Genomic DNA, 27,219 nt, shown 5'->3' with positions numbered 1-27,219 from the left:
CGAATAATTCCTCTAGTTTTTCCAGTATATTTTCACCTGCAAATTTCAATAACTCTGCATTAATTGAGTCTTTCCCAGGAGCTTTGTTGTTTTTTAGTTACTTAATGATGTCCCTAATTTCTTCCTTATTTGGTGGTAATGAATCCTTCAACTTGAATTGAGGCTCTCCAAACAGCAATCCATCTTCAAGAGGTTCACAGTTCAGAAAATTTTGGAAATAGTTGGCCAGATACTCACAATTCTTCTTGTCACCGATAATGAGTTTCCCAGATTACCGGGGGAGAATTTTTTTATTTTGTTTTTAAACCTTCTATAGAAATCTCTTGTGTTGTTTCTCTTGAAATCTTCTTCTATGTTGTGCAGCTGTTCTTTCTCGTACTTTCTTCTCATATTCTGAAAAAGTTTTGCTGTGTGTTTCCATTGTTCCTTGAAGTCTTCGAAATTCCTGCGATTAGTACACCATTTATTCCACGCTTTAGACCCTTCCCATAAGGTTACTTCACAATTGTCATTCCACCATGGATGTTTCTTCTTTTTGGTGATCATTATAGTCTTTTCAGCTGTTTCTTGAATCCTCCTTGGCATTTCATCCCAATTCGAAGCTTCCAAGACCTCAAGCTCTCATTGATAGTTCTCGACAATCTCTTGGTTTATCTTGAGTTCATCAGTTTGATATTTCTTGATTTTGGGTGAAGGTCTCTTGAAGGAATTTAGAATAAACCTTATCTTGACTCTAACAAGGTAATGGTCAGAATCTATGTTTGCTCCTTTCTGCACTTTAACGTTCAAAATCTCTGCCGGGTTTGATGTAGCTACATGGTCTACTTGGAACTCCCCTAACATGGGATTTGGTGAATGCCATGTCTTTCTTTCTTTCTTTCTTTCTTGAATTGGGTGGATATTAACTTGAGGTTGAATGCTTCACACACTTCAATAAGCCTTTCCCCATTTCTGTCGGTTCTTGTATGCCCAGGATAACTGCCAACTATTTTCCTGTATTTTCTTTTGTTGCCAACTTGAGCATTATAATCACCCGTTAATATTTTAATCATACGTTCCGGAGTTTTCAACAACTCTTTTTCCAGGAGAGACCCAGAATTATTCGACTTTATCTTGATTTTTCTTGTTGTCCTCATTAATAGGTGCATGCCCATTGAAGACTTCATATGATTTGTTTCCACTCTTCAAGGTTAAGATGGAAAGCCTAGGGGAAGGTGATTGAAAATCAATAATTGCATCTATAATTGGACGCTAAACAATAAATGCTGTTCCTAGAATTGAAGGCAATTTTCTTTTATTACCCATTTTATATTCCCTGATCGCCGGTTGTCCCTTTATTATCTTGTACTTGCCCATCATAGATACTTCATTTGATGGGAATCTTGTTTCCTGTACAGCGAGTAGCTTGATCCAATATCTCTCCAGTTCTTAGATAAGTTCCATCTGTTTACCGACTCACAGGAGGGTATTGACATTCATTGTACCAAAGAAGTGTTTTTTCTTGGTCTTGATCTTGCGGGGTGAGGGATCTTCCGACTGATCTCAACATGATGGTGCAGGGCCCCCAGAATCCAATGTGCTGTTTAGACCAGACTCTTGACTGGCACCGGATTTTACTGGCTGAGGTAGTTTCCGATGTGCCTTTTAACATTTTTATTTTTATTGGTTTATTTTTTTAATTTTTAAACTAATGTCTTACGGTACCTTTACTTTGATTTTGACTGATGATGGTCTCTGATAAGACCGAAACTAGTTTAAACAAATATATGTAACCTTTTTAAGGCTACAACTAACAGTATTGAATAGGTGGAAACCTTTAGCTTTTGTTTTACATTAATTTTAACAACTTGAAGATTCATGACTTTTTCACTTTCAGAAACTTGAACAACATGCTTAACACATCTCCTGATGAAGGCAAAGAAAAGAGGCCTGTTGCCATGACAAATCCTCTTGGCTGTTATTTTTGACTTTCCAGACCGGGGCTGCTATCCCACCATCAGGTAGTTCCTCAATTGTAATCACAAAGACTAAGTGGACCTAGCACCAGGCCTCAGATCAAGGTAAAAGTCCTTGAGGTGGTTGGTGATTATTGTTTTAAGAAGAAGTACAACTAGACAACCATCATCTATTAACACTAATCAGAGGGGAAAAAAAGTGGAGGGGATCTGACACTTCAAAAAATGAAGGCATCATCCAAAGAAAGACAAGAGCTACCAAGGGCATGATAATGAAAAACTCCCTAGATTTTAAATGCTCTAATACCATTGGGGTCAGAAAAGAAGAAGTGATCAAGAGAGGTTGGATAAGATAGATAAAAGTGAGGAGCCTGGCACAAATAAGTGGAAGCAATGGCAGGACTCAGTTAAGGGCCCCTTGGTCACCAACCCACACTCCCAAGTTGAGAACCCCTCAAGCCCCTTTTAGCTGCCTCTTACAACAGGCAGGGGATACCATGGGTGTTATTCTACCACCTCCACCCACATAGACCTGGCTGGGAATTGAAACTGGGGCCTGCAGGTAAGAGGCATGCTACCTCTACACCGCTCTGTAATTAGACAAATTTCTATAAATTAGTAAGCTAGAAATTTTATCTTGAAAACTTTGTTCATCAGGCAGCTACAGTTTACATGCACTTACATACTAAAAACAAGGTTTATGCTAATTTGGACAAAATGGGGTGATCACATTTACAGAATCCTATCTTTCCATCCTATTGATATATTTTCTTAAAGCTCAAGTCACTGTCTTGAAAACGTATCATACATTTATTTAGCTCAGCCTCAGCATGTGCATGGGAGTGAACCAACCCATTTACTGCAAAGATCCTTAGGCAATCAAAAACAACTTACACATCATTCTAATTTTACTTACATTTCATAGTTGCTTACAAACCCCAGCACTGCACATCTATCGGGCATGATAATAAAATTTTTACATGCTCCAGTCACCACAATAATGGAAATCATCATCTATTTCCCTCATCCAATTCCGGGAAATATAGAGTGTCTTACATACAGTCATACGGCATTGTGGCCAGCTGAATGGATGAGCTGCGGGCTCGCCACATTTACCACGAACTAGCCATGACTAGAAAGAGCCATGCTTAAACCCACTGATTGCTAAAGGAGGCTTTTGGCGGCAAAGCTTTCAGCCGAGCGAGAACATTTGAGTTAGTTTAAGAGTTTCAAAGACCAGGTGAGTAGGTTGTGCGGTTAGGAGTGCGCAGTACAAGCTTTCATCTGGGAGATAGTGGGTTCGAACCCCCACTGTCAGCAGCCCTGAGATGGTTTTCTGTCGTTTCCCATTTTCACCCCAGGTAAAGGGCTGTACCTTAATTAAGGCCATGACCGCTTCCTTCCCACTCCTAGGCCTTTCCTATTCTATCGTCACTATAAGACCTATCTGCGTTGGTGTAACATATAGCCAATTGCAAAAAGAAAAAGTTTCAAAGGAAGCCAACAATTTTTTTCACATTCGAAGAAGTCTGCACAAGGAATTGGTTCCATTTCATCAAAATGTCAAAGAAAAGTTTTACAATGATGTTTTGAGACAACTGAGGGAAGACATGAGGCACAAACGGTCTCATATGTGGCACAATTGGCACTGACAATGTGCCCGCACACACCTTACTCAGTGTAAGAGACTCAAGACAAAAACAACATGACCACCATTCTTCAACCCCCTACTCGCCTGATGTGGTCTCTTGCTACTTCTACCTCTTCCCTAAAATGAAACTTTGGTTGAAGTGTTTGACTCCACTGAAGAAATCACAGGAGATGCTGAACAGACTGTCGTCAGAAGACTTCCATGAGAACTTTAAAACTGGAAAAATTGCAGGAGTCACTATATTCAAGCCCAGGAAGACTACTTTGAAGGTGATGGTGGAAAATAGGTGTTAAATGTAAGTATTCCTGTTTTTATGAACAAATTCTCACAAATTCTGAGTGGCATCTTGTATTTGCCTGGTAAGTGGGTAATAAAATAAGAAGTAAGAGAGACCTCTGGTTTGTCAAGCCACTCTTCCACCATGTCCCACTCATCTTCTTGAGCATTGTCGCACATCTCACAAGAGACTAACTCACTCGAATGTTCTACCACCTTGTGAGCAAGGAGGTCAGCAGAATTCTTGAAACTGTCATCACACAATCTACACTGCCACTTCATTAGATGTTCGTCAGAAACGTGATCATCAAACATGTTCATGTCGGTAAAGGTCTTGTTACAGATATCACAAGTGACAGGGCCATAAATGTTCAGAGGTGACTTCAGCCCTTTATGTTTCACAATCGTCTCTTTACTCTCTGTTGGGATGCGACTCTTCAAATCTTCCACTTCCTTACATTGTTTATTTATATTGTTACTACTTCCTTCTTCTCTTGTAAGAGATGGATTATCATCTTCTATTGCAACCTCGCACATTATTCTTAATGCAGGATCCCTGGAAATAAAAGGGGAAACACAATCACTGTAGGAACAGAGATTTCATCCTAAATATAGGGCCCTATTTAACAAAAATAGGATTCACACTAATATAGAGAAAAGAGAATAAACACAATGAGGAGAGGGAGACAAAGACAATCTCCACAGTTTTACTCAGCCCTAACTGCAACGCTCATCGAGGGGATAGATCTTCAGTCTTGATGCAGGAGGAAGGTCGGAAGAGAGGGTTCCTTTTCTCCTTCTGTGTTTGCCCTGTATTCCTAGTCTTTTACCAGTGTGTCTCATCCTTGGCTTTGACAGTACGAAAGTGACTGAGGTATGAGTGATGCTAGTAATGCCATTCCCTGTGATGTGTTGGTTGGTGTATGCATTTCAGTGGTCAGGAAAGTAACAGGAAACTACTTCACTCCTTATTTCCCTCGTATGCCTCTTTAATGATGCCTAGGACAACTATGACAGCTGATAGTGGATCTGTTGAGGATCCAACCAGTCTTTGGGATGAGACTCAATAAACAAACAAACAAACAAACAAACACACAAACAAACAGTAAAGTAGAATGACATTTGAAAAAAGCAAGGTTACATCTTCAGCAATGAAGAGAATTCCTCAGGCAACCCCGAAGACTTGTAAGAGCTGTGCAACAGAAGGAAAATGTAGGATTGTCTAATGTTTGTCCCAAATTTAAGAACAAACAGTTATGTAATCTTGGAGTTACTGAAAGCAGGCAACAAGTTTCTGTTCCGGTTCCTTTTCCCTCCAACTGTTCCTCAACATGACACCTGTTCAAAAATAACCAATCTTTGAAAATAACTGTTTACCTGCAGCCTATTTAGCTTTGTACTCCCCTCCTCAATTAATACAACGCTATTTCCATTTCTAGAACCAGTCCTACCAAGCTCGATAGCTGCAGTCGCTTAAGTGCGGCCAGTATCCAGTATTCGGGAGATAGTAGGTTAGAACCCCACTGTCGGCAGCCCTGAAAATGGTTTTCCGTGGTTTCCCATTTTCACACCAGGCAAATGCTGGGGCTGTACCTGAATTAAAGCCACGGCCGCTTCCTTACCACTCCTAGCCCTTTCCTGTCCCATCGTCGCCATAAGACCTATCTGCGTCGGTGCGACGTAAAGCAACTAGCATATAACATAGAACCAGTCCTGTTGGGCAATTTGGGAACCATCGTTCTTTCAGGTGAATTTCAGTTTCAGTCTGCTGGGACTAGGTCAGGTAAGTAGGGAAGAAGTGGAAGCACAGTTGTCTCCATGCTTGTCAAAAATTCTCAAACAAACAAGGATGCCTGAATTGGCGCGTTGTCATGGTAGAAGCTCCAGGAGTTGTTTCTTCACAAGTCTGGTCTTTTGTTCTCCTGAAATTTTCTCCCAAGACTTCAAATATTACAACTGGTTCATCATTTAACTCTCGAGCAGGAATTCATGGTGCACAACATCGATGATGTCAAAACACACACTTTCACATTCAACATGATCTACTGCACTTTGTTTGATCTCAGGATCATTTGGTGCGTCTCCAAGAACGTTTTCCCCAGTTTGAAGCAGATATCTCGACAATCATAACACTCCAAACTAACAGCTACTAAGTAATAACTAACTGTTTTGTAATATTTGAAGCCATCTCTTTACAGTTTCAACTCCGTTAGGTCCTTTGGTTTCCCAAAACTAATTTATTTATTCAAGATTAGTTTTGGTAGACTGAAGAACCTAACAGTTACAAATTAATTTTTAGAAATGTACGGCAATGGCTAGTTGCTTAGAAAGAACACCACTACATGTGCCACTTACCGAAAACCGCCAACACCTCAAATTTGTGTGATATCTTCAAATTTCAGTTATTTTTTGAACAGGCCTATTGTGTTTTCTCTTCCTCAATGATATTAATAACAACAGGTACTAACAAGTATTTTCTTACCTATTTTCTTCATATTTTATTCCCACTGTTTCCTTTCCCAATGGCTCATCAAGGTCACTCAACATCTGAGGAAAAAAAGCAAAGAAAGCATAATCAGTGTCAGGGAAAAAAAATCAGGAAGATGAAAGATGGCTTCCAATGTAATAATATTCCCAATTTTACCTGCAATGAAGAGAAATATAGAATGAAAGAAAAAATAAAATGAAAGAGCACAGGAGGGATAAGCCAATAAGAAATTTACCAACATTTGTCACAAAATCTATTATGAATAAAAAGTTAAATGAATTTCTCTTATACCAAGAATGGGATTCACACTTGGCTTCAACAAGTCGGCCATGTAGGCGGTTCAGGTAAATGTAGCTGAAGTGAAAGTACGAATATGGCTGTCTGTCTGTCTGTAAACGGACAGGCTCCTTAACCTGAAAGTGAGAGTAGTGTAGACAGACAGCAGTGAAGACTGCTCTGCTGTGTTCTCTTCTCATTTCTATCAGAGCCACCAAAACATGGAAATCGTATATAGTCCCTTAATTATTCCAACAGGTGCTCCTTGTATTTAATATTCTACAACTTTTATTATACAGCATTTATTGATAGGACCGGTAGTAATGGAAATATTTGAGAATACATTCTTAGACCTTTCCCTGCTAGGTTGAGTAGCTCAGAGGGTTGAACCACTGGCCTTCTGACCCCACCTTGGCAGGTTCTATCCTAGCTCAGTCCGATGTTATTTGAAGGTGCTCAAATACGTCAGCTTCGTGTCAATAGATTTACTGGCATGTAAAAGAACTCCCGTGAGACTAAATTCCAGCACCTCGGCGTCTCCGAAAACCATAAAAGTAGTTAGTGGGTCATAAAGAAAATAACATCATCAGACCTTTCCCTAAACTAGTATTTCACCTAGTGTCAAGACTGTAGTGCCTTCTCCTCTGAGTTTAAGTGACGTGCACTGCACACATTGCTAGCTTATATATAAACCCTGATCATGGCACCCTCATTACAGAAATATGTATTTATTAAGTAATGTTAGGTCTTTTTTTTCAATTAAACCTCATTATTCTGCCATTTTCAGTAATTCATTAAATTCATGCTTTCAAGTAATTTTTCTTTGTTCTGCATTATTAACTAGTCATTTTTATACATGTGCATTGGGTACTGTAATTAACTTATCACCCAAGAATTCTGCTCACAAGGTGGTAGAACATTCTTGTGAGATGTGCTACAATATCATCAAGTATAATGGCTGAAGAAGTCCTATAAACAACGGTCCGGCCCCGCGGTGTAGGGGGCAATGCGTCCGCCTGTCACCCGGTGGCTCCGGGTTCGATACCCGGCTGGGTCAGGGTTTTTTAATTGTAATGATTAATATCCCTGGCCTGGGGACTGGGTGTTTGTGATGTCCTAAATCTTCCTTTCCTCACACACAACATTGCACACTACCGCCATTCCAATTACATAGGGGCAAAAGGTCCACATGGGTCGACGCCCCAAACAAATGGCATTTAAAAAAAGGTCCTATAAACAAGACTAAACATGTACCAAAAAGTACGTGTATTGTAAATGTTGATAAGAAGAAGAAGATGATTTTATGAATCTGACTGGTATAGAATAGGGTGGAACTGGAATTATTTCCTTTCGAGGTTATTGTATGATGTTGGTGTCAATATGGAACAGTGAATATGAGATTTATACACTACAGTTCAAACATACAAGGTTCAGTACTCATAAAGCACTTATCCGGAAAGCAGGTGGTGGTGTCACTGTAGCAGGTACAAATTCACATTTCAGTCAGGTTGTGGAAATGCCTTGGTACTAACATATATATACATGCTGGTAGTTTCACTTTACACAGAGCAAGTTTTATTTATTGGTGTGTGATTCACTTCAAGTGTTAGACTTCCCAAGATAAAGCTTAGCTGTCCATTGAAGGAAAATTATTTCATGATTCAGCAAGTTCTACTGCTTGTCAGATACCTTCCTGAGAAAAATGTGAAATTAAAGGGGGAAGCAGATAAAACATTTACCATTCAGCAACATGGAGGTCACAACAAACACGTGGTATCCAGAATATCAGTGCACTGAAGTGATTGCATAATAACCTAATAATGACAACGTATTCCGCATTTACTTGCATATTTACCTCCATCACATATTTTCCCTGTTCTGTTTCTTTCAGGACTGAAAAATTAATTCTATTTTTTCGTAAATTCCCCACTCCCTGTTTAGCTCAACTACCCTAACATACTTGCCAACATTCAGAAATAAAAAGAGGAAGATTTTTAAATGAAGTATTTCAATGCATATATCATATTTACTCATGTATTAGAAGCCTTGGCTTTATGAGATGAAGAAAATAAGAAAAATAAATCTCGCATACAAGACCCCCCAAGGTAATTCATCAGAGAAGAACAAAAATTCCGCTTCGAAGCGGCTACAAGCCTTATAAAGCTCTGATGACATCACAGAAATTTGTGAATAGTTTTGTCCGTACGACACATGCGGTACATCTGTGTTTTAGAGTAAAGAAATGTCCGCTTCCGCAGCTTAGGCCTACTGCAGCTCAAATAGGTGAAGTCTCGTGACTGACCGGCGCATTGCAAGCACACATCAGTCATGTATATATGTCCGTCTTTTGTAGTTAAGAATGTCTGCCACCATAATGATTAGCACAAATAACTGCCGTTCTCGAAAGCCTGAGTTCGACTGCCAGAGATTTATGAATGACAAGAAGGTTTATTTGCGGTAAAAATGGTACATGCAACTCCCTTCCAATGGGGCCTTGCTAAAGAAGAGCTGCACCACCTCGGGATAAGGAAAGAAATATTCACGGTTGTTGCTATTAATATAGCAGGTGAGATCATTAACAAAGTGATCGTTTAATATCTCCTAACTCGGGCCAATATAGGGTTTTTTGGGAGAAAGGTAGAGAAACAAATTTCATTTCATGGGTCCGTATTGAACCTTGATTAAACCAAATAAAATAATAAGTGAGTTATTCCACCTTTTCAATACAAATTAAACAGGTTTAAAACATGATATAAACAATCCAATCACAATTGTTTTACTCACCAACATACCTAACAAATAATAATATTGAATTTTTTATGTCCCCACTAACTTTCAACGATTTTCGGAGATGCCAAACAAAACATACTAAGGTATGTCTTAATAAAAAAAATGGGAGACAACGAACGTACAAAATTAAACATGTTATTTATTTAACCATGTCAGAAACATACATTATAACTTACAATAATATCCGGACAATAACAAATCTGGTATTATAACCATTAACTTCACCACAAATGTAAGTCAGGAATAAATACAGTAAAACCTCCCTATAACGGACACCTTCGGGACAGAAAAAAATGTCCGTTATGAAGGGGTGTCCGCCCGCGAAAGGTTATGAAACCAGTACCATTAAACATAAGTTGGAACACAATAACCCATGTATTGTATGTGTTAACAATTCTCGCAAATGTATCTTTAAGTGTATACTGTATACAGTTTGTACAATATACTGCACTGTACTTACATGAGAAAGTTGTAGATGGGCTGCTGCAGCTGCGATGCACTGTATTAAAGAGAGAAAAAAACTTCTATGTAAACCTCTATTGAGCACACTGTACACTATTACAGTTCACCATGTTAAAATTAAGAAGAACGTATGAGGTTTTGAAACTCAATCTCTAGCACAGTACAGTAAAACATTGGCACTTAAAAAATCCTTAATGTTCGTTTGTTTTGTCCATTTCGGTTTAGCAATGATGTTTTCACTATGTGCAATTAAATCCTGGGTCAAATTTACACCTTTTTCATCGTTTTGTTTATAATAAAATTCTTTCAGTAGCTTAACAAAGCCGAGAGCCTCACTCTACGAGGTTATTGGCAGCACATTCATTTCCGTATTTTCTCCAAAGTCGTCATTAGCATCACCTTCACTCCAGCTTTCGTCAAAATTTTCATTTTTGTCCTTCTTCCCTTGGATTGACTGAAGAATCGTTTTCGTGTCTCCACTCTCACACTCTGTTGGAATATCTGAATCAATTTTGATATAGGTGTCCACTTGCACACTGTGACCTGCTGCATTAATCAACTCTCGTGTTGTTTCCATGCTGTCAGGAAGGGTATCTGATTCTATTTCGGGATGTCCACCACTAGCGGGAAACCCAGCTTTCAGAAAGCTGTTACGAATTGAGGCCGTGACGTTTTTCCATGCATTGGTTATCCATGAAATTGCTTGGAGAACATTCAGCCCCTTTGTCAGTGTTTGTAGGGTTACTTCATTCCCGTAAAGTTCTGATACTGTGTGCTTCATCACTAACTATCTGTACATAACCTTGCAGTTCTGGATCACTCCTTGGTCAAGCGGCTGAGAAACTGATGTTACATTTGGTGGGAGAAAGACAATCTTCACATTTTGCAACTTAATTGTATCCGGATGCGATGCTGCATTATCGAGGAATAATAACACTTTTCGCTCCTGGCGTATCATTTTTCTGTCCAATTGTCCTAGCCACTCTGTCATTATTTCTCTGGTCATCCATGCTTTCCTATTCGCTTTCATTCAATGCCAAACTTCGTAACGTCCATATTTTTAAAACACCTTGGTTTTGCAGCTTTTCCTATCACAAAGGGCTCCTCCCGTTCTCCACTCATAATTGCACATAACAATACCGTAAGACGTTCTTTTGCAACTTTTCCACCAGTAAAACGATTTCCTTTGAAACACAAAGTTTTGTCGGGTAAAGCACGGAAAAATAATCCAGTTTCATCGGCATTCAAAATATTTTCCGGAGCATACCCGTCTATGATTGAAGGTTTTTTTTTCCTTGCCAGGTGTTAACAATTTCCATATTAACACTGGATGATTCTCCGCAAATCACTCTGAAGTTGATACCATGTCGCTTTCTGAATCTTTCTAGCCAGCTATTCGAGGCTTTGAAATCTCCAATTCCTAATTCTGTCGTGAATTCTAACACTTTTGCTTGTATCATTGGTCCTGACACAGGGACATTCTGACTTCTTATTTTAGTGAACCACTCTAGCGTTGCCTTGTCAATGAGAGCTCCACTACCACTTTGAAACAGTTTCATGTGCTGTTCGTTGCCATTTAAATGCCATTCCTTTACTAGTTCCACTTGCTTTTTCACAATTTCAGCTGCCTGTGTCTTTTCAATCTAAAACACTTCGGACAGTTTACGCACACCACACTTCTCACGTTTATGCCTACCTTTTCTTTTAAAGTTAAAAACTTCCTCGGAGCCATGTTTACACCAACTTACTAACGTAAAATTGAACGCATCAGAAGCCCACGAGTCAATGAAAAGTAACTTGACAGTGAAGGTACGAATTCCAGCGCTGTCGAGCATGTCAGATCACACAACTTCCGGAAGTGATAGTGTAGCTTAGTGTTGCCTTCCAAGAATGTATACAGCCAGGATCAAAAGTTACGGTGTCTGTGATTCTTGGAAGTACCGGCTGTGCAAAAAGTAAGCAAATACATACTGTACAGGACACAAATACAGAATTTTTTGAAAAAGAAAGTGTCCGTTAGGAGAGGTTTAATTGGAGTTTCTCGTGGCTATGGTGTGTCCGTGTCCGTAATAAAGGGTGTCCGTATAAGAGGGGTAAATTACTCATACACAACATGGCATTTAATTACGGACCTAGAAAATCGTCCGCCAGTGAGAGGTGTCCGTTAAGACAGGTTTTACTGTAATAAATAAAAATTAATCATTTCTGATTATGGCAGGTAACGATGTGATTAAGCTCTACATAAAATTTAATTAAATGTGGTGTGACGAATTTGCAGCTAATTCACATGCTTCCTTGGCAGCGTCGATCACATTCTGGAGAGAGCAAGTAGTTGGACACAAGTTACAAACAAGAAGATGGCTCATTGTCTGTTCTTCACCACATTCACATAGAGTGGAGTCACAGACAAAACCCTACTTCCTCATGTTGGTCTCTATTCTTTCAACTCCTGAACGCAACCTGATGAGCGTCTTCCATGGTGACCAACTTTCCTCGTGGCCTTCAGGAAGTCTTTCGGAAGGCGTTATTCATCCTGCAAGGTGGCTGGATCTGGAACGCCATGAATTCACTCTGAAGTTCGATGGTGGTTCAGTAAGGCTTTCAGCTGTATGGAGAAAGCTTTTCCTTGACTTGAGCCGTTGGGTTGCTGGTTGGTACCCATATAAAGTATGGGTCATCAAGTTCAGTGCTTTAGATTTCTCGAGTCTGGATGCACACTCACGGCGAATATCTGGAGGTGGGATACCTGCTAGGCAATAAATTTTATCAGTGGTGTAGATCTCAAACATCCCATAATGAGCCCGCAGGTCTCATTTAAGGCGACATCCACTTGATTAACATGACTAGATCTACACCAGACAGGGCAGGCGTATTCTGCTGCTGAATAACAGAGGGCTATTGCTGAATTTCTTAAAAGGAGAGGAACCTGACAATTTCCAGATAATATTGTTCCTTGCAAATACCTTCCTTTTGGTGTTCAGACAGTGTGTTCTATAGGTTAGTTCTCGGTCAAGAGTTACTTCTAGATATTTAGGAGTGAAGCAGTGTTCTAATATTTTACCTTCCCAAATCACTTGCAATTTTCTCGCTGTCTGTCGATTTTTTAGGTGGAAGTCACAGACTTGCGTTTTTGATGGGCTTGGCTTTAGTTGGTTCTCTTGATAATAACCACTTAGAATTCGTAGAGCATTTGTAGAGCTTCTCTTCAGGAAGTTCAAACGTTTCCTCTTGAGCTGCCAGAGCGACATCATCTGCATAAATAAAGCTCTTTGTCCCTTGTGGGCGAGGCTGATCATTGGTGTAGATGTTGAAAAGTATAGGGGCCAGCACACTCCCTTGTGGAAGGCCATTCTTTAAGTTCCTCCATCTACTCCTCTGGCCTTGGAATTCAACAAAAACCTTCTGTTCTGTAGTCATTTGGGTGAGTTTATAGTCCTTAGTTATGCTGTACACTTTACAAAGCAGTATATCGTAGGCTGATGTCAAGCCAACAAAAACTACTCCAGTGACTGTTGTTTTCATAGCCATCATCTATATCTTGTGTGAGGTGCAGTACTTGGGAAGTACGACTTCTTCCTGGATGAATGCCGGCTTGTTCTAGTATGAGTAATGGGTCTATTACTTCAGATTGCCTATCCAGAATCATTCTTTCTAAGATTTTGTATAAATGGCACTACAAAGAGTTTGGTCGGTAGTTCTTCAGATCACTTTGCACCTTGCCAGGTTAAAGTACTGTATTGCTATAACTCTTGCTTTTCTCCACAATTTAAGAATTTTGCAATATTTGATGCAGTTGTTGAATAAGTCCAAGAGCCATTGGTTACTGACAGGACCAAATCTTTTGAGTTGCTCAATACAATTTGACTAACACGCTCTCTCCTTCAATTCATTAATTTTTTCTGATTTTATCCATCATTTATTCAGGTTAACTTCATGGACACCACAATGAATTGCAAATTTATACCAGCCACAAATTAAGAATGTGTCAGTTTTAACCACATATTCATGTGTCGTCCTGACGATGTCCAACAGTATTTCAGTATGATTTTAACAAGCACTACAGGAACATTTCATTTTATTTATGTTGGTCGATGTGGAAACACAATCTAGCAGTTCTGCGTCAGCTGGTGGTTATTTACAGTGGCGACCAGTGGCTTGCATACTGCTAACCCCACTCAAGTACATTTGCTGATTGATGATCTGACTACAGAATCAACATTTACCAGTTCCCGTTTTGCAATTGAAATTGTAATGATTAGCAGTGATGGAACAAGCAATACAATACAAGAAAGAATCTGGATGATGAGCATACTCCAGATGCTAAGAATTTAGAGCCTAATTTATCAGATTTTACACATAGTTCATCCCAGATTTTAATGTTAATTGTGTGTTTGTACATTTGTTTAGTTATTAGATGTATTACTTTAAGGCTGAAGATGGCCAGCCAAGGCCAAAACTAGTCCCTAGTTTAGTAATGTAATTCAATAATATTGCATATTATAGTACTGAAAAAGGTGGAGCATTATGACATTAATTTAATAATTATTCACCGAGCTCGATAGCTGCAGTATCGGGAGATAGTAGGTTCGAACCCCACTGTCGGCAGCCCTGAAAATGGTTTTCCGTGGTTTCCCATTTTCACACCAGGCAAATGCCTTAATTAAGGCCACGGCCGCTTCCTTCCCAGTTCTAGCCCTTTTCTGTCCCATCGTCACCATAAGACCTATATGTGTCAATGCGACGTAAAGCAACTAGCAAAAAAAAAAAAAATTGTGATCTGTTCTTCAGCTGCTCGATATTTCAGTGAACAAGCCCACAAAGATTACCAACATAAATTGTATATGGAATGGATGTTAACGACTGCACATAGTTTTAACCAACAGAATGAATTTATGAACTGTCAATGGCACAATTGTGCCAGTGGATTGTTTGAACATAAGCTTTGATTCCTGAATATGTGAAATTTAAAAAAAAACAGGCACATCCGATTTTCTCGTCGGATCAGAGCACGCCATAACCTGGATGGAAGACATGAGAGACAATGACGAGTGCGACAGTCTACAAGTTGAATCATCAGATGAGGGTAACGCTGCATGACATAAAATACTTGAAAGGCAAGGATATTTTTAGAATTTTTTTAATTCTTGTTGGCAGGTGGCTGACAGTGTGGTGGAACGAGTGTGCTGTTAAAGCCAAAAGCAGGCCTCTGTCTTCTGTGAGAAGCACAGTGTGAACTGAAAAGCAATTACATGCAACCTACTGAATGTTATTTCAAGTTTTAGCAGAATACCTTTGTTTACATACAAGAGTTGAACATGGCAGGTGAGATAGGATAGACAAACGTGAGGAGCCTGGAAGCAATGCCAGAACTCAACTAAAGGCCTCGTCGCCGAGAACCCACTCTCTCCCAAGTTAAGAGCCTTAGTTACCTCTTACGACAGGTAGGGGATACCACGGATGTTATTCTACCACCCCCATTCTGTGGTAAGCCTCTGTACTACATACAGTGTGATTGCTTCTTATATTGTAGCAACTGATCGGTTTAGTGTATTTCATAGCTTCTGAATCAAGTGTTTAACAGCGTATTTTCATGTACTGTAGATATTTAAAGCACAAATCTGCTGGGAGAATGAGGAGAGAATTCTGCAAACTATTTCATGGAGCATGAGTGCAATTAAGAAAATTGTGACTTCTGTGGGTTCAGTTCTAAACAAAAAAATTAAAGAACCGAATCTCTTAACTGATGAAAACATTCAGGATGCTTATCAAAGATTTGAGTGACCCGCCCACTGAAATTGTTCACGGGAACTGGCTCAGTAAAGTCAGGTTTCATATTCTTCTGCAAGATGGGAGGCAAGGACACTGAAATTTAAGCCTTACAAAGTCACAGAAGTGCAAAGTTTAAGCCTGAAAGATCCATCTGCAAGAATTTCAGTCTGTCAACAATTGTGAACTAAATCCTGAATTAGAGCCATTTTCTGCTGAAGCAATTTTATTTACATGAACGCAAACCAGTATTGGTCATGTGAAAATTCTAGAATAACTCTTCATAACCACAATATGATTAAGGTCTGCTATTAGTGTAGGGTAACCAGATTTCGAAAATGAAAACAGGGACACTCAGGCATGACGTGCTGATTGTCTATTGAGAAAGCAGATCCTATAATTGGGCAATCATGCAATATTTATATTTAATTTTAAAACAAATATTTTATTCACTAAAACATTATTTGGCATATTGCAATTCTTAAATCACATCATTATAATCACTCTCAAACATATTCCAAAAATTATACATCCTAACAAATATATTTTGTTTTTAAATACAACTTCTGCATTCAATCCTTATCTACTCACTTCCAGCATCTGGGTCAGTCTTTCTTTGATACCTTAAAGAGTTATTAATTTATTTCAAAAGGTTTGGGTGTTCTAACCAAAAAACTATAGAAACTTGTGCAAGATACATCATTACACACAAGAGTTGATGTGCAATCCATCGATCAGAAGGAGTGGTTGTGTTTAACTAGATGGAATGTAAACAAACCTCCTTCAGCAGCAAGACATTTCTCTTCTTCATCCTCTTTCCTTTGCGTTGCCATGAAGGAGGTTAATTTATAGCTTAAGCCCCTAGCAGCCTCCGCCACTTTATGCTTCTTCTTTTGCATGTGTTAAGATATGTTCAATCAACAGCTATGCTTGACAGAAAACACAACCTTGCATAAAGTACATAACACTTTGTCTTGATCTTCCTTAAGAAAAGGAAATTCTTCCTTTCATGCGTCTGTAAAATTACACTTTTGTTTCGTGAATCAAGCAGTATTATTTGCCATATGGCCAAGTTTCCCATGCACGCAATGACGATAGTGTTATGTTACAAATTTTTTTGTTGTGTGCATGCATAACGACAACCTCTGCCTATGAAATTAACCCTAGAAAAGAGAATTATTTGCAAAATTATCCTAGAAAAGAATTTGGCAAAGGTTAAACATTAATCAATCCCGCCAGGCCAAAACATTAATTCACAAAAATGACGGCAATGGAAACAGCTTCCGATTTGACACAGACTATAGTACTGATAATAACATGGATGTTATTTGCTTTACGTCCCACTAACTACTTTTACGGTTTTCGAGGACGCCGAGGGACCGGAATTTAATCCTGCAGGAGTTCTTTTACGTCCCAGTAAATCTACCGAAAAGAGGCTGACATATTTAAGCACCTTCAAATAACACCGGACTGAACCAGGATCGAATCTGCCAAGTTGGGTTCAAAAGGCCAGCGCCTCAACCATCTGAGCCGCTCAGTCTGGCCTATAGTACTGAAATTGCATTTTTGGCTTAATGGCCATTTCTGGTCCAAAAAGGGATGAGTTTTGTAAGAGAGCAGAAGAAGATCCGAACAAGACTTGATTGATCGACCGTAAGCTTCATCTCCAAAAAAAAAATACAGACTCACCTTATAGTCATTCCATAAAGACGACATGAACATAGCCTTCAAAGTTTTCTCAGCATTTAAGGCCTCTATAACAAGCTTATAGCTCACATTGAGCTTCTCCAAACAGCACGCACATACTTGTGAAGGCAAACTGTCAGCAGGAAACACCTGGAAGAATTTGTTAACAACTGATTATAAGAAATGTTTGGAATTTTTAAACTTATGCTTTTTGGTTCTTATAAGAGGAAGATATAAAGCAACCACAAACACCATTCGTAATATAGCTAAATCTAATGGATACAATTGTTTCTTTATTGAAAAAATAATCAATAAATATAAATATCGCCCCTCTACCACTCTAAAGAAAGATACACAAAACTACTCCTCCCTTTCTATCTTTACGTTCAACAAACAAATTTACAAAGTCACCAACATCTTTAAAAAGCACGATGTAAAAGTAGTTTTCAAAACCAACAATAGGAATGCACAAGTCTTAGATAATGCCATATCCATAAACAAGTTCAATCGTTTTTCAAAATCAGGAGTATACATGATTATTTGCAATAGTTGTAATTCTTCTTACGTCGGACAGACCGGGAGGAATTTTTATATAAGGTACTCAGAACATGTCAATGCCCTGGAGTACAATAAATTTTCAGCTGTAGGACAGCATATGTATGACTATAATTACAAGTTCACAGACATAAAACAAGATATGGAAATTCTCAAAATCATCAACAAAGGTCCCCTTCTTAATATTACTGAAAGCTCCTTATATATATAGATCAATATTTTAACCCGAATAATAATCTTAATGACATTTCAGAAAAGTCAAATATCCTATTTGACCTACTAATTCCCATTTTTGGAAACGTCAAACCAACAAGTCATAATTCAGTTTTTCAAAATATTCACAGCACCTTTCCTCAGCAGCCATCTCTTTTCCCACATCATTCAGCCCCGCCTCAATTCCCCCTTTCCCCTCCATCCCCTCTCTTTCCGGCAACCTTTCCCCTTGCCCCGCCTCTCTCTCCTTGACCTGCCCCTTCCTTTTCCATTGCATCTCACAACCGTTAGTATGAGGCACACAACAATACACCACGCACCACATGCCGCAACAAGAGGTAAGTCTCATATAACCTACGCCATTTGACTAACACGCTCTCTCCTTCAATTAATTAATTAATTAATTAATTTTATTCATTATTTATTCAGGTTAAATTCATGGACACCGCAATGAATTGCAAATTTATACCAGCCACAAATTAAGAATGTGACAGTTTTAACCATATCTTCATGTGCCGTCCTGATAATGTTCAACAGCATTTCAGCATGATTTTAACAAGCACTACAGGAACATTTCATTTTATTTACGTTGGTTGATGTGGAAACACAATCTAGCAGTTCTGCGTCAGCTGGTGGTTATTTACAGTGGCGTCCAGTGGCTTGCATACTGCTAACACCACTCAAGTAGATTTGGTGATTAATGATCTGACTACAGAATCAACATTTACCAGTACCCATTTTGCAATATAAATTGTAATGATTAGCAGTGATAGAACTAACAATTCTATGAATATTAAAGCAAGAAAGAGTCTAGATGATGAGCATACTCCAGGTGCTAAGAATTTAGAGCAGGGCCTCTCAGGGTGCATGCGCCTGGTGCATGCACATTGCATAGTGGAAAAGACGACTTTGCTTGGTTGACCAGAGTGCAGACCCCCACTCCTCGATTTGGAGCAATAGCACTGTCTCTCTCTTTCCCCACGCCTGTCTCGCTCACTCCCCCTCTCTCCCTCTTCCTCACTTGCTCCGTAGTGCTCCAAATCTGAGCTGAGTTGAGCTGAGCTTAGCCAAGTAGCCCAGAGACGAAGCGCTGGTCCGAGCCGAGCCAAGCGGGACCAATGCACTGTGCACAGAAACTCTGCACCGCTATTTGCACGCGTGAAGTTTTTGCCGTTTGAGAGGCTGTGATTTAAAACCTAATTTATTTTTCAAATTTTACACATAGTTCATCCCAGATTTTAATATCAACTGTGTTTTTGTACATTTGTTTAGTGTTTAGATGTATTACATTAAGGCTGAAGATGGCCAGCCAAGGCCGAAACTTGTCCCTAGTTTAGTAATATAATTTAAAAATATTGCATATTATAGTATTGAAAAGGTGGACCATTATGGCATTAATTTATTAATTACGTTGTGAGCATGATTGTATTAAACTGCACAGCTCTTAACGTTACCCTAGAAACGCGAAGGGAATTAATCAAACGTCTTTTCTCTTATGAAGACTGGGTTAGGGGGTTTTCATTGTAATGGTGGCCTTTGTTTAATAATTTTTTTTATGATACAGTTGTTGATTCCTATAGGGAATCTGAAATATTTGTCCTGAATGAGTAAATTTATAATACCAATATAAATGGTCAGTTATTGGACATTATAAATTTTCCAGCTAACTCATTCCTGGTTGCCAGCATTTTGCCCTCGTGTGCTAGGTTGGGCTCATCAGTTGGTACCTAGCACACCTACCAAGACACTGGCTAGTGCATATCGTGGAGGCCACTGTGTAGGCTACTTAGAGCCACCGGCAATGCCAATGCACTATGAGAGACTTTGTCTCTTTACCAAAAATTGATGCCTGCTTGGCTATCATATGATACAGTTGTTGATTCCCATAGGGAAGTGCATTGGCACTGCCAGTGGCTCTAAGTAGCCTACGCAGTGGCCTCCATGGTATGCACTAACCAACGTCTTGGTAGGTGTGCTAGGTACCAACTGATGAGCCCAACCTAGCACACAAGGGCGAAACGCTGGCAACCAGGAATGAGTTAGCTGGAAAATTTATTATGTCCAATTTATATTGGCATTATAAATTTACTCGTTTGGGACAAATATTTCAGATTCCCAATGGGAATCAACTACTGTATCATCTGATAGCCAAGCAGGCTCCAATTTTTGGTAAAGAGACAAAGTCTCTCATAGTGCATTGGCACTGCCGGTGGCTGTAAGTAGCCTACGGAGTGGCCTCCACGGTATGCACTAGCCAGCGTCTTAGTAGGTGTGCTAGGTACCAACTGATGAGCCCAACCTAGCACAGGAGGGCAAAATGCTGGCAACCAGGAATGAGTTAGCTGGAAAATTTATAATGTAAATTTTATTGGTATTAATTTTCTTTATGTCGCAACGACACAGATATATGTCTTATGGCGAGGATGGAATAGGAAAGGCTTAGGAGTGGAAAGGGAGCAGCTACAGAAGAAAGTTATCTAACTCGCCTGCTATTTCCCATCAATATTCAGTCAGGCTGTTATACTCGGTACACTGAACTCGGTACACAGCCGTAATCCCATCTACCGGAGTTGAGTGGCAGAATAAGAGACAAAGAACATCGCAAAAAAACAATGGTCAATGTACAGTAATGTTATTGTTGATCAATGTTATGCGCTTTCGATATTGTAGGCCTTCACATTTAGTTTTTTTCCGACTCTGAAATACCACTCTTATCATAGTTGGTACAGTAAAAGTGAATAAAACATAAATGATCGGAAATTGTATCCTCTATAACTTTTGTTATATATTACTTTTTGATAGGACCAATAACACAAGTATTTAAAAATTAAATTTTAGTCACCATCACCTAAACTACAATTTCATCCAGGGTGAATTCTGCAGTTATCTTGGATTTGCACAGAATGTGAATGAGTTCTTCAATTTCCAGTGTAAAACCGATGCATCTGCAAATTATTTCACTTTAACATTGAAGATCACACTAAAATTCACCAATCAATTCATGTAAAAAAAAAAAAGTGAAAAATTTGTACTCAACGTGCTTTTGCACCAGCACGGCAATATGATGATTCACATTTGGGATAGCGCTCAACGTCGTATGACGGCATTCAAGTTCCACGAGTAAGTTGCGAGTTCTAATCTTTCCTTGACAGTTGGGAAGTAGCAGAAAAATGTAATATTCTGATAGGATCATTTCGTGAAAGGCTTACAGAAAAATTAGAAATGTGTCGAAAAGCTTCAAAACTTGTTCCATGACTCCTGACTGAGCACAAGAGACCCCTTGCGACAGCAGAGGTCACAATGATTCTAGAGGAAACAACTTCACTTTCTCTCTCCCCAAACCTGCAAGAACTACAGAAAGTACTAAACTAATTGGGCAGTTGATAACGATCTCAGCACAAACCAGAGAAGGACAGTGTACATGGCTTTTCGAAAAGCGGGAAAACTAGCAGCGGAAAACAAAATGACCCTCAGTGAAGAAGTCACGTCGGTCAATACCTACAAATACCTCGGCGTCACCCTGCAAACAACGTGCCACTCGTTCAGACACCACATTAAGGAACGAGCTACAGCTGCCATCAGAGGAATATACAATATGAAGAACATAACCAAACTCTCACTACAAACAGCAATGACACTCTTCCTCGCCAAAATAACTCCCACTACCTCATACAGCCTAGAACTAATATGGGAAAGGCTAACCACAATCGACCTCACCACGATAGAAAAACTGAAAGATCTCTTTTTTTTTTTTGCTAGGGGCTTTACGTCGCACCGACACAGATAGGTCTTATGGCGATGATGGGATAGGAAAGGCCTAGGAGTTGGAAGGAAGCGGCCGTGGCCTTAATTAAGGTACAGCCCCAGCATTTGCCTGGTGTGAAAATGGGAAACCACGGAAAACCATCTTCAGGGCTGCCGACAGTGGGATTCGAACCCACGATCTCCCAGATGCAAGCTCACAGCTGCGCGTCTCTGCGCGCACGGCCAACTCGCCCGGTAAGTGAAAGATCAGTTCCTTAAGAGGGCACTGGGCATGGCAAGAACATAACCATCCAGACTAATCTATGAATTAGGAAGGGAACTTTTCTATATCAAAGACCTCAGATTCAAACTATACCTGCCATCTACCCTGCAAATGGAGAAGGTACTTGAGCAGAAGCGTCTGAAGCAACAGGACATACCACTGGATTTCTACGCAACGGAAGCAATGACCGATAGAAGATGGACACAGGAAAATCAGGAACTAAGAAACGTAGTCACAAGACGGCTTCCATCACGAAATTTGCAAAAATATAAAATATCATGAACCGAACAAAGAATGTGTATGTTCTCTGTGTGAGAAGCCATGTGACAAATACCACATAACACTGTGTAGTAACAGGGAAAAGAGCATAGTTGACTATAGAAAAGACTAAACTGCCTCGAGCATCTGTAAATTGCAGTATATTGTGTGACAATATTTCATGCTTACTTTGTAACCTTGTAACCTATTGTTGTATCCCATTATATGGCAATCTGGCTGCAATAAATTCTTAAAAATAAATGAAATGTCGTATGGCTTTTAGTGCCGGGATATCCCAGGACGGGTCCGGCTCGCCAGGTGCAGGTCTTTCTATTTGACACCCGTAGGCAACCTGCGTGTCGTGACGAGGATGAAATGATGATGAAGACAACACATACACCCAGCCCCCGTGCCATGGGAATTAACCAATTAAGGTTAAAATCCCCGACCCGGCCGGGAATCGAACCCGGGACCCTCTGAACCGAAGGCCAAGACGCTGACTGTTCAGCCAACGAGTCGGACTAATAATAAATAGTTATGGATGACATCATGAGAACTGCAAAAGCAGCATATGGAGGAAGAAAAATAAACATCATGTTATTTGCAAATGATATTGTGATTTGGGGAGAAAAGGACACGAATGTTCAAGAACAGTTGGATATGGCCTATTATTATAGGATTTATTGAACCTCACAGGCTTCCGCCCAATACATAGTTCAAATCCGAAACTGCCTAAACAACACACAGAAAAAACCGACCAGTAGTACCAACTATACATAAGTGCAATGACCAAATAACAGAATGCATAGAATAAAGTAAAATAAAATTAACAGCAATCTGGCACAACAGCAATCTGGCTTTACAAGTACACAAAAAAAATACATCAAATGGAAATGTCCAAATTTGACAACCAGTCCAGAGCACTCGGAGTCACTTGATGTAGAAGCCTCAGATCACCGTTAAATGCTCGAAGTGGGCACTCCTTAACGATGTGTTCCATTGTCTGCTCCTCCGCTCCACAGTCGCAGTCAGCAGACGAACGGAAACCCCATTTCTTCAACATGTAGCCACACCTCCCTTGACCCGTCCTAATTCGGTTCAGTTTCGACCAGGTTTGACGCGGCAGTTGGAATCCTTCAACCTTCTTTGTTGGATCTTGAACCAAGTGAGCGTTGTTGGGTGGATGTTCATGCCAACGCTGTCGCCACTCAGAGGTCGTGTCGAAAGAACTGATACTTTTAAAATCAGTCCAGGGTGGTTTGCGTGATTTCAGACGAGTTGTTGGTGGGTGTTGTAGGGCATCGTACAAGGGAGAGTTCTTATGAGAAGAGATCTTCTTGAGCAAGTTTACCCTAGCTGCTTTCCTCCTTAGATCTGGCGGGGCAATATTAGCTAAGACAGGTAACCACTGAATGGGAGTAGATCTGACAGTACCAGTGATCACTCTCATGGGTTCATTAAGCTGGACATCAATCTTTGTTGTGTGAATGCTGTTTTGCCATACAGGAGCACAGTATTCACCAGCAGAATACACAAGAGCGAGTGCAGCAGTGCGTAGGGTATTGGCGTCCGCACCCCAGCTACTTCCGGCAATCTTACGGAGTAGATTCACTCTGGAGCCAAGTTTCTTAGATAATGTGATGCACTGTTGTTTGAATGTCAAGGACCGATCCAGAGTGATTCCTAGATATTTGGGATTGTAGTTATGCGGTACTTCGGTTCCGTCGAAAGTCACATGTAGCTTCCTATAGGCTTCCTTATTATTTAGATGGAATGCAGTAACCTCAGTTTTATTTGGGTTAGGTTGAAGTCTCCATTTGTGGAAGTAGTCATTCAATTTCGTCACATCACTTGTCAGTACATTCTCACAGTGCATAAGACCTTTACTCTGGAAGACTAACGCTAGGTCATCTGCATACTGGATTTTCAATGAGTCAGTGTCTGGCATATCGTGAATATACAAGTTAAACAGAATGGTGGCCAGAACTGATCCCTGAGGTAGGCCATTGTTTAGAGTCCTCCATCTGCTAGATTGTCCGTTCAGAAACACCTTAAAGCGTCTGTCAGAGAGCATGTTGTTCACTAGAAACGCCAGCTTTTGACATGGGATGATTTCAATAAACTTCGACATCAAGCCATCCCTCCACACAGTGTCATAAGCTGCTGTAAGGTCCACAAAAACTGCAGCTGATCGGAGACCTCGTTGAAATCCAGCTTCAATTAGAGTTGTCAATGTTAAAACCTGGTCGCAGCAGCTCCGATGTTTCCTAAAGCCACCTTGTTCAACAGGGATGGTTTGATCAATGGCCTCTTGAATGCAATTTAGAATAAGCCTTTCTAGTAGCTTATAGGTCACGCTGAGTAGCGATACTGGCCGGTAGTGAGAAGCATCGATTCTGTCTTTGCCTGGTTTCAGGATGGCAATTATCTTAGCCTGCTTGAAAAGCTTTGGTAATCTTCCAGTTCATAGAATTTCATTGAAGAATTCAATGAGCCACAATTTTGTTTTAGGTCCTATGGCTTTAAGAAACTCTGGATATACGCCATCAAAGCCAACAGCTTTATTTACCTTTAGCATATTCAAGGCTATATCAAGTTCCTCAATGCTGAAGTCACCTGAGTAGTCAGAATGTGGTGTTAGATTGGATCTCTTTATGTACAATTCATTTCTCATGATTCGTGTATGTGCCTTGTCAATTTTAGCTTTCGAATTCTTCATTATTCTGGATGCAACAGCATTGGCATTCACACGTGGGACTGTGCTTGACAGCCTTGGATCTGTACCAAGTTTTCTTATAAGGTTCCAGGCTTTGCGACTAGAATGTGTAAAGTTAAGTTCTGCCACTGTTTTATGCCATTTTTCTCTTCTGTTCTTATTGAGAGCTCTCAAAAGGTTATCAGCTGTTATATCATCGTGAGATTCTTGATATTTAACATACAAATCATTGCATTCTTGAGACCATCCGAGGATGTATTCCTTCCGAAACCCACGTGGAATATAGTTTTTGGCATTAACTTTAATAGCACGCACAAATCGTTCATAATTGGATGGAATTGGGGGAATCCACTGAACGGTGTTATCAAGACCTTTCTGAAACAGTTCCCAGTTCGCAAGTTGAAAATTCCATCGAGGTTGTGGGATGGAGGTTACTAGTGGAATTTCTGTACCATAATAAATAATGACCGGCCTATGTTGACTGTGTGGGAAAGACTTGATGACTTTTCGTTGTGTCATATCGTTATTTCCAGATTTAGATACGATGCACAGATCAGGGGAATAATCCTTTAACCATCTACCAGATCGGAATGTTCCTGGATCTTTAGCATTGTACACAAGCTGAAGATTGTACAGATCCATCCATTCATTTAGAACTGCCCCACTGTCGTCTTCATTCAGATATCCTATCAGATAGCCTATGATCAACTCCTTATCTGTGATCCAATGGCCATGGCTAAGCGGCAACAGAATAATATAATAATAAAAGGCGTAGAATAAAAGAGCATCGGCAGTCGGCACATGTGGTTTAAAAAACCTTCATATCTCTTCCGGCTGGGTTCGCAACCAAGCACAACCCAGACCATATGCTGATCTCTCTGCTGACCTACTTAGGTTGCTTTATCGTTACATATTCTGCCATGCTGGTGTGCCACATTCTCCTTACGTGTAATTTATAATATGCACTATTTACTAAGCACCCTAACCTACCTACAACTTGCCAACCGTACACAATCGCAACACCCACCTATTAAACATATTAAGAACATATTTACAAACTCTCCATACATACCACCGCATCACCGAATCACGATCATCCTCCACATTAAATTATACCACCTCTTCTTATTCTTTCACTAATTACTGTACCATATCTATAACTTTATCACACTTAACTCAACCACAATAATCACTTACAGACAACACTATGAATCCTCCAAAAACTTACTCACTCTTAGCCACTGCTACTCCTATCACATTTCACTACCTCTCTTATAATCACATATTAATTTCAACCCACCAATTCAATTACTATATACCATCAACTCCACCTATTGTTCATCATCTCTCTAACCATTAACAAAGACACATATCCACCATTAACTTGCGTACAAAATCATCCATAATTACCAACTACACCTCATTACTGGTACCTCTCTTATCATTCAAACATAATAACTCAGATTACTCTATGACTGATCTCCAAACACCCCTCAGCACCATCAACAAACATTTTATATATTCACTTGATTTACCATACCATCTACTTAAGCTCAATAACATCTCAAAGACACAGGTCCAACATTACACTTGGCATGCAGTTACCGAAGCCACAGATCCACCATTAACTTAAATTACCATACGTGACTCTTAACCATCAACTAGACTTCACTATCCCTCTTATCATTCAAACATTCACTACTTATAATTCAAATCTACTTAATTATAATCACACCCCCAAATGACACTTTACCATTAAATCACTATACATTTCAAAACCCATTAACAAGCACATTCCACCACCTACCAATTTCCACATACTTTTAACACAGCAGACCATCTTTATAGACATGATACCGTATAGGCTTTTGGGCTTATGCCGTGTCAAGAAAATAAGGTGAAATTCTTTACGTTTTGCAGAGAACTGTGCACTGCATCATCAGAAGAAATTCACAACTAAGTATTTATTTATTTTCCACCTAGTCGATACAATAATTGCCTAAGACAATTTAATGGTTAAAAGTGGTACATGTTTCGTATATTATCAACATCTTCAGCCACATAACACTGTTTAGATGAAAAATACATAAATTGACAAAG

The 27,219-nt window shown here is 39.7% G+C and overlaps 1 protein-coding gene across 8 annotated transcripts in view; it reads right to left on the bottom strand.

Moving 5' to 3' along the window:
• The window catches only part of LOC136877210 (zinc finger protein 345), a 240,452-nt gene that overhangs the window by 141,593 nt on the left and 71,640 nt on the right, over nucleotides 1–27,219 (bottom strand). For 7 of the 8 annotated variants that reach the window (XM_067151049.2, XM_067151050.2, XM_067151056.2 and 4 more), the window contains 4 exons: nucleotides 17,354–17,500; nucleotides 9,897–9,935; nucleotides 6,365–6,429; nucleotides 4,000–4,438 (listed from right to left, as the gene is read on the bottom strand). In XM_067151049.2, the coding sequence (XP_067007150.2) occupies nucleotides 4,000–4,438; nucleotides 6,365–6,429; nucleotides 9,897–9,935; nucleotides 17,354–17,500 (690 nt within the window). The remainder of the gene's footprint in view (nucleotides 1–3,999; nucleotides 4,439–6,364; nucleotides 6,430–9,896; nucleotides 9,936–17,353; nucleotides 17,501–27,219) is intronic. The other variant, XM_067151051.2, reaches the window with a different exon arrangement.

Source organism: Anabrus simplex, chromosome 7, assembly GCF_040414725.1.
Source record: "Anabrus simplex isolate iqAnaSimp1 chromosome 7, ASM4041472v1, whole genome shotgun sequence".
Taxonomy (NCBI): Eukaryota; Metazoa; Arthropoda; class Insecta; order Orthoptera; family Tettigoniidae; genus Anabrus; species Anabrus simplex.
Note: the sequence above shows the minus strand (reverse complement) of the source record. Positions and strands in the feature narration are given on the sequence as shown.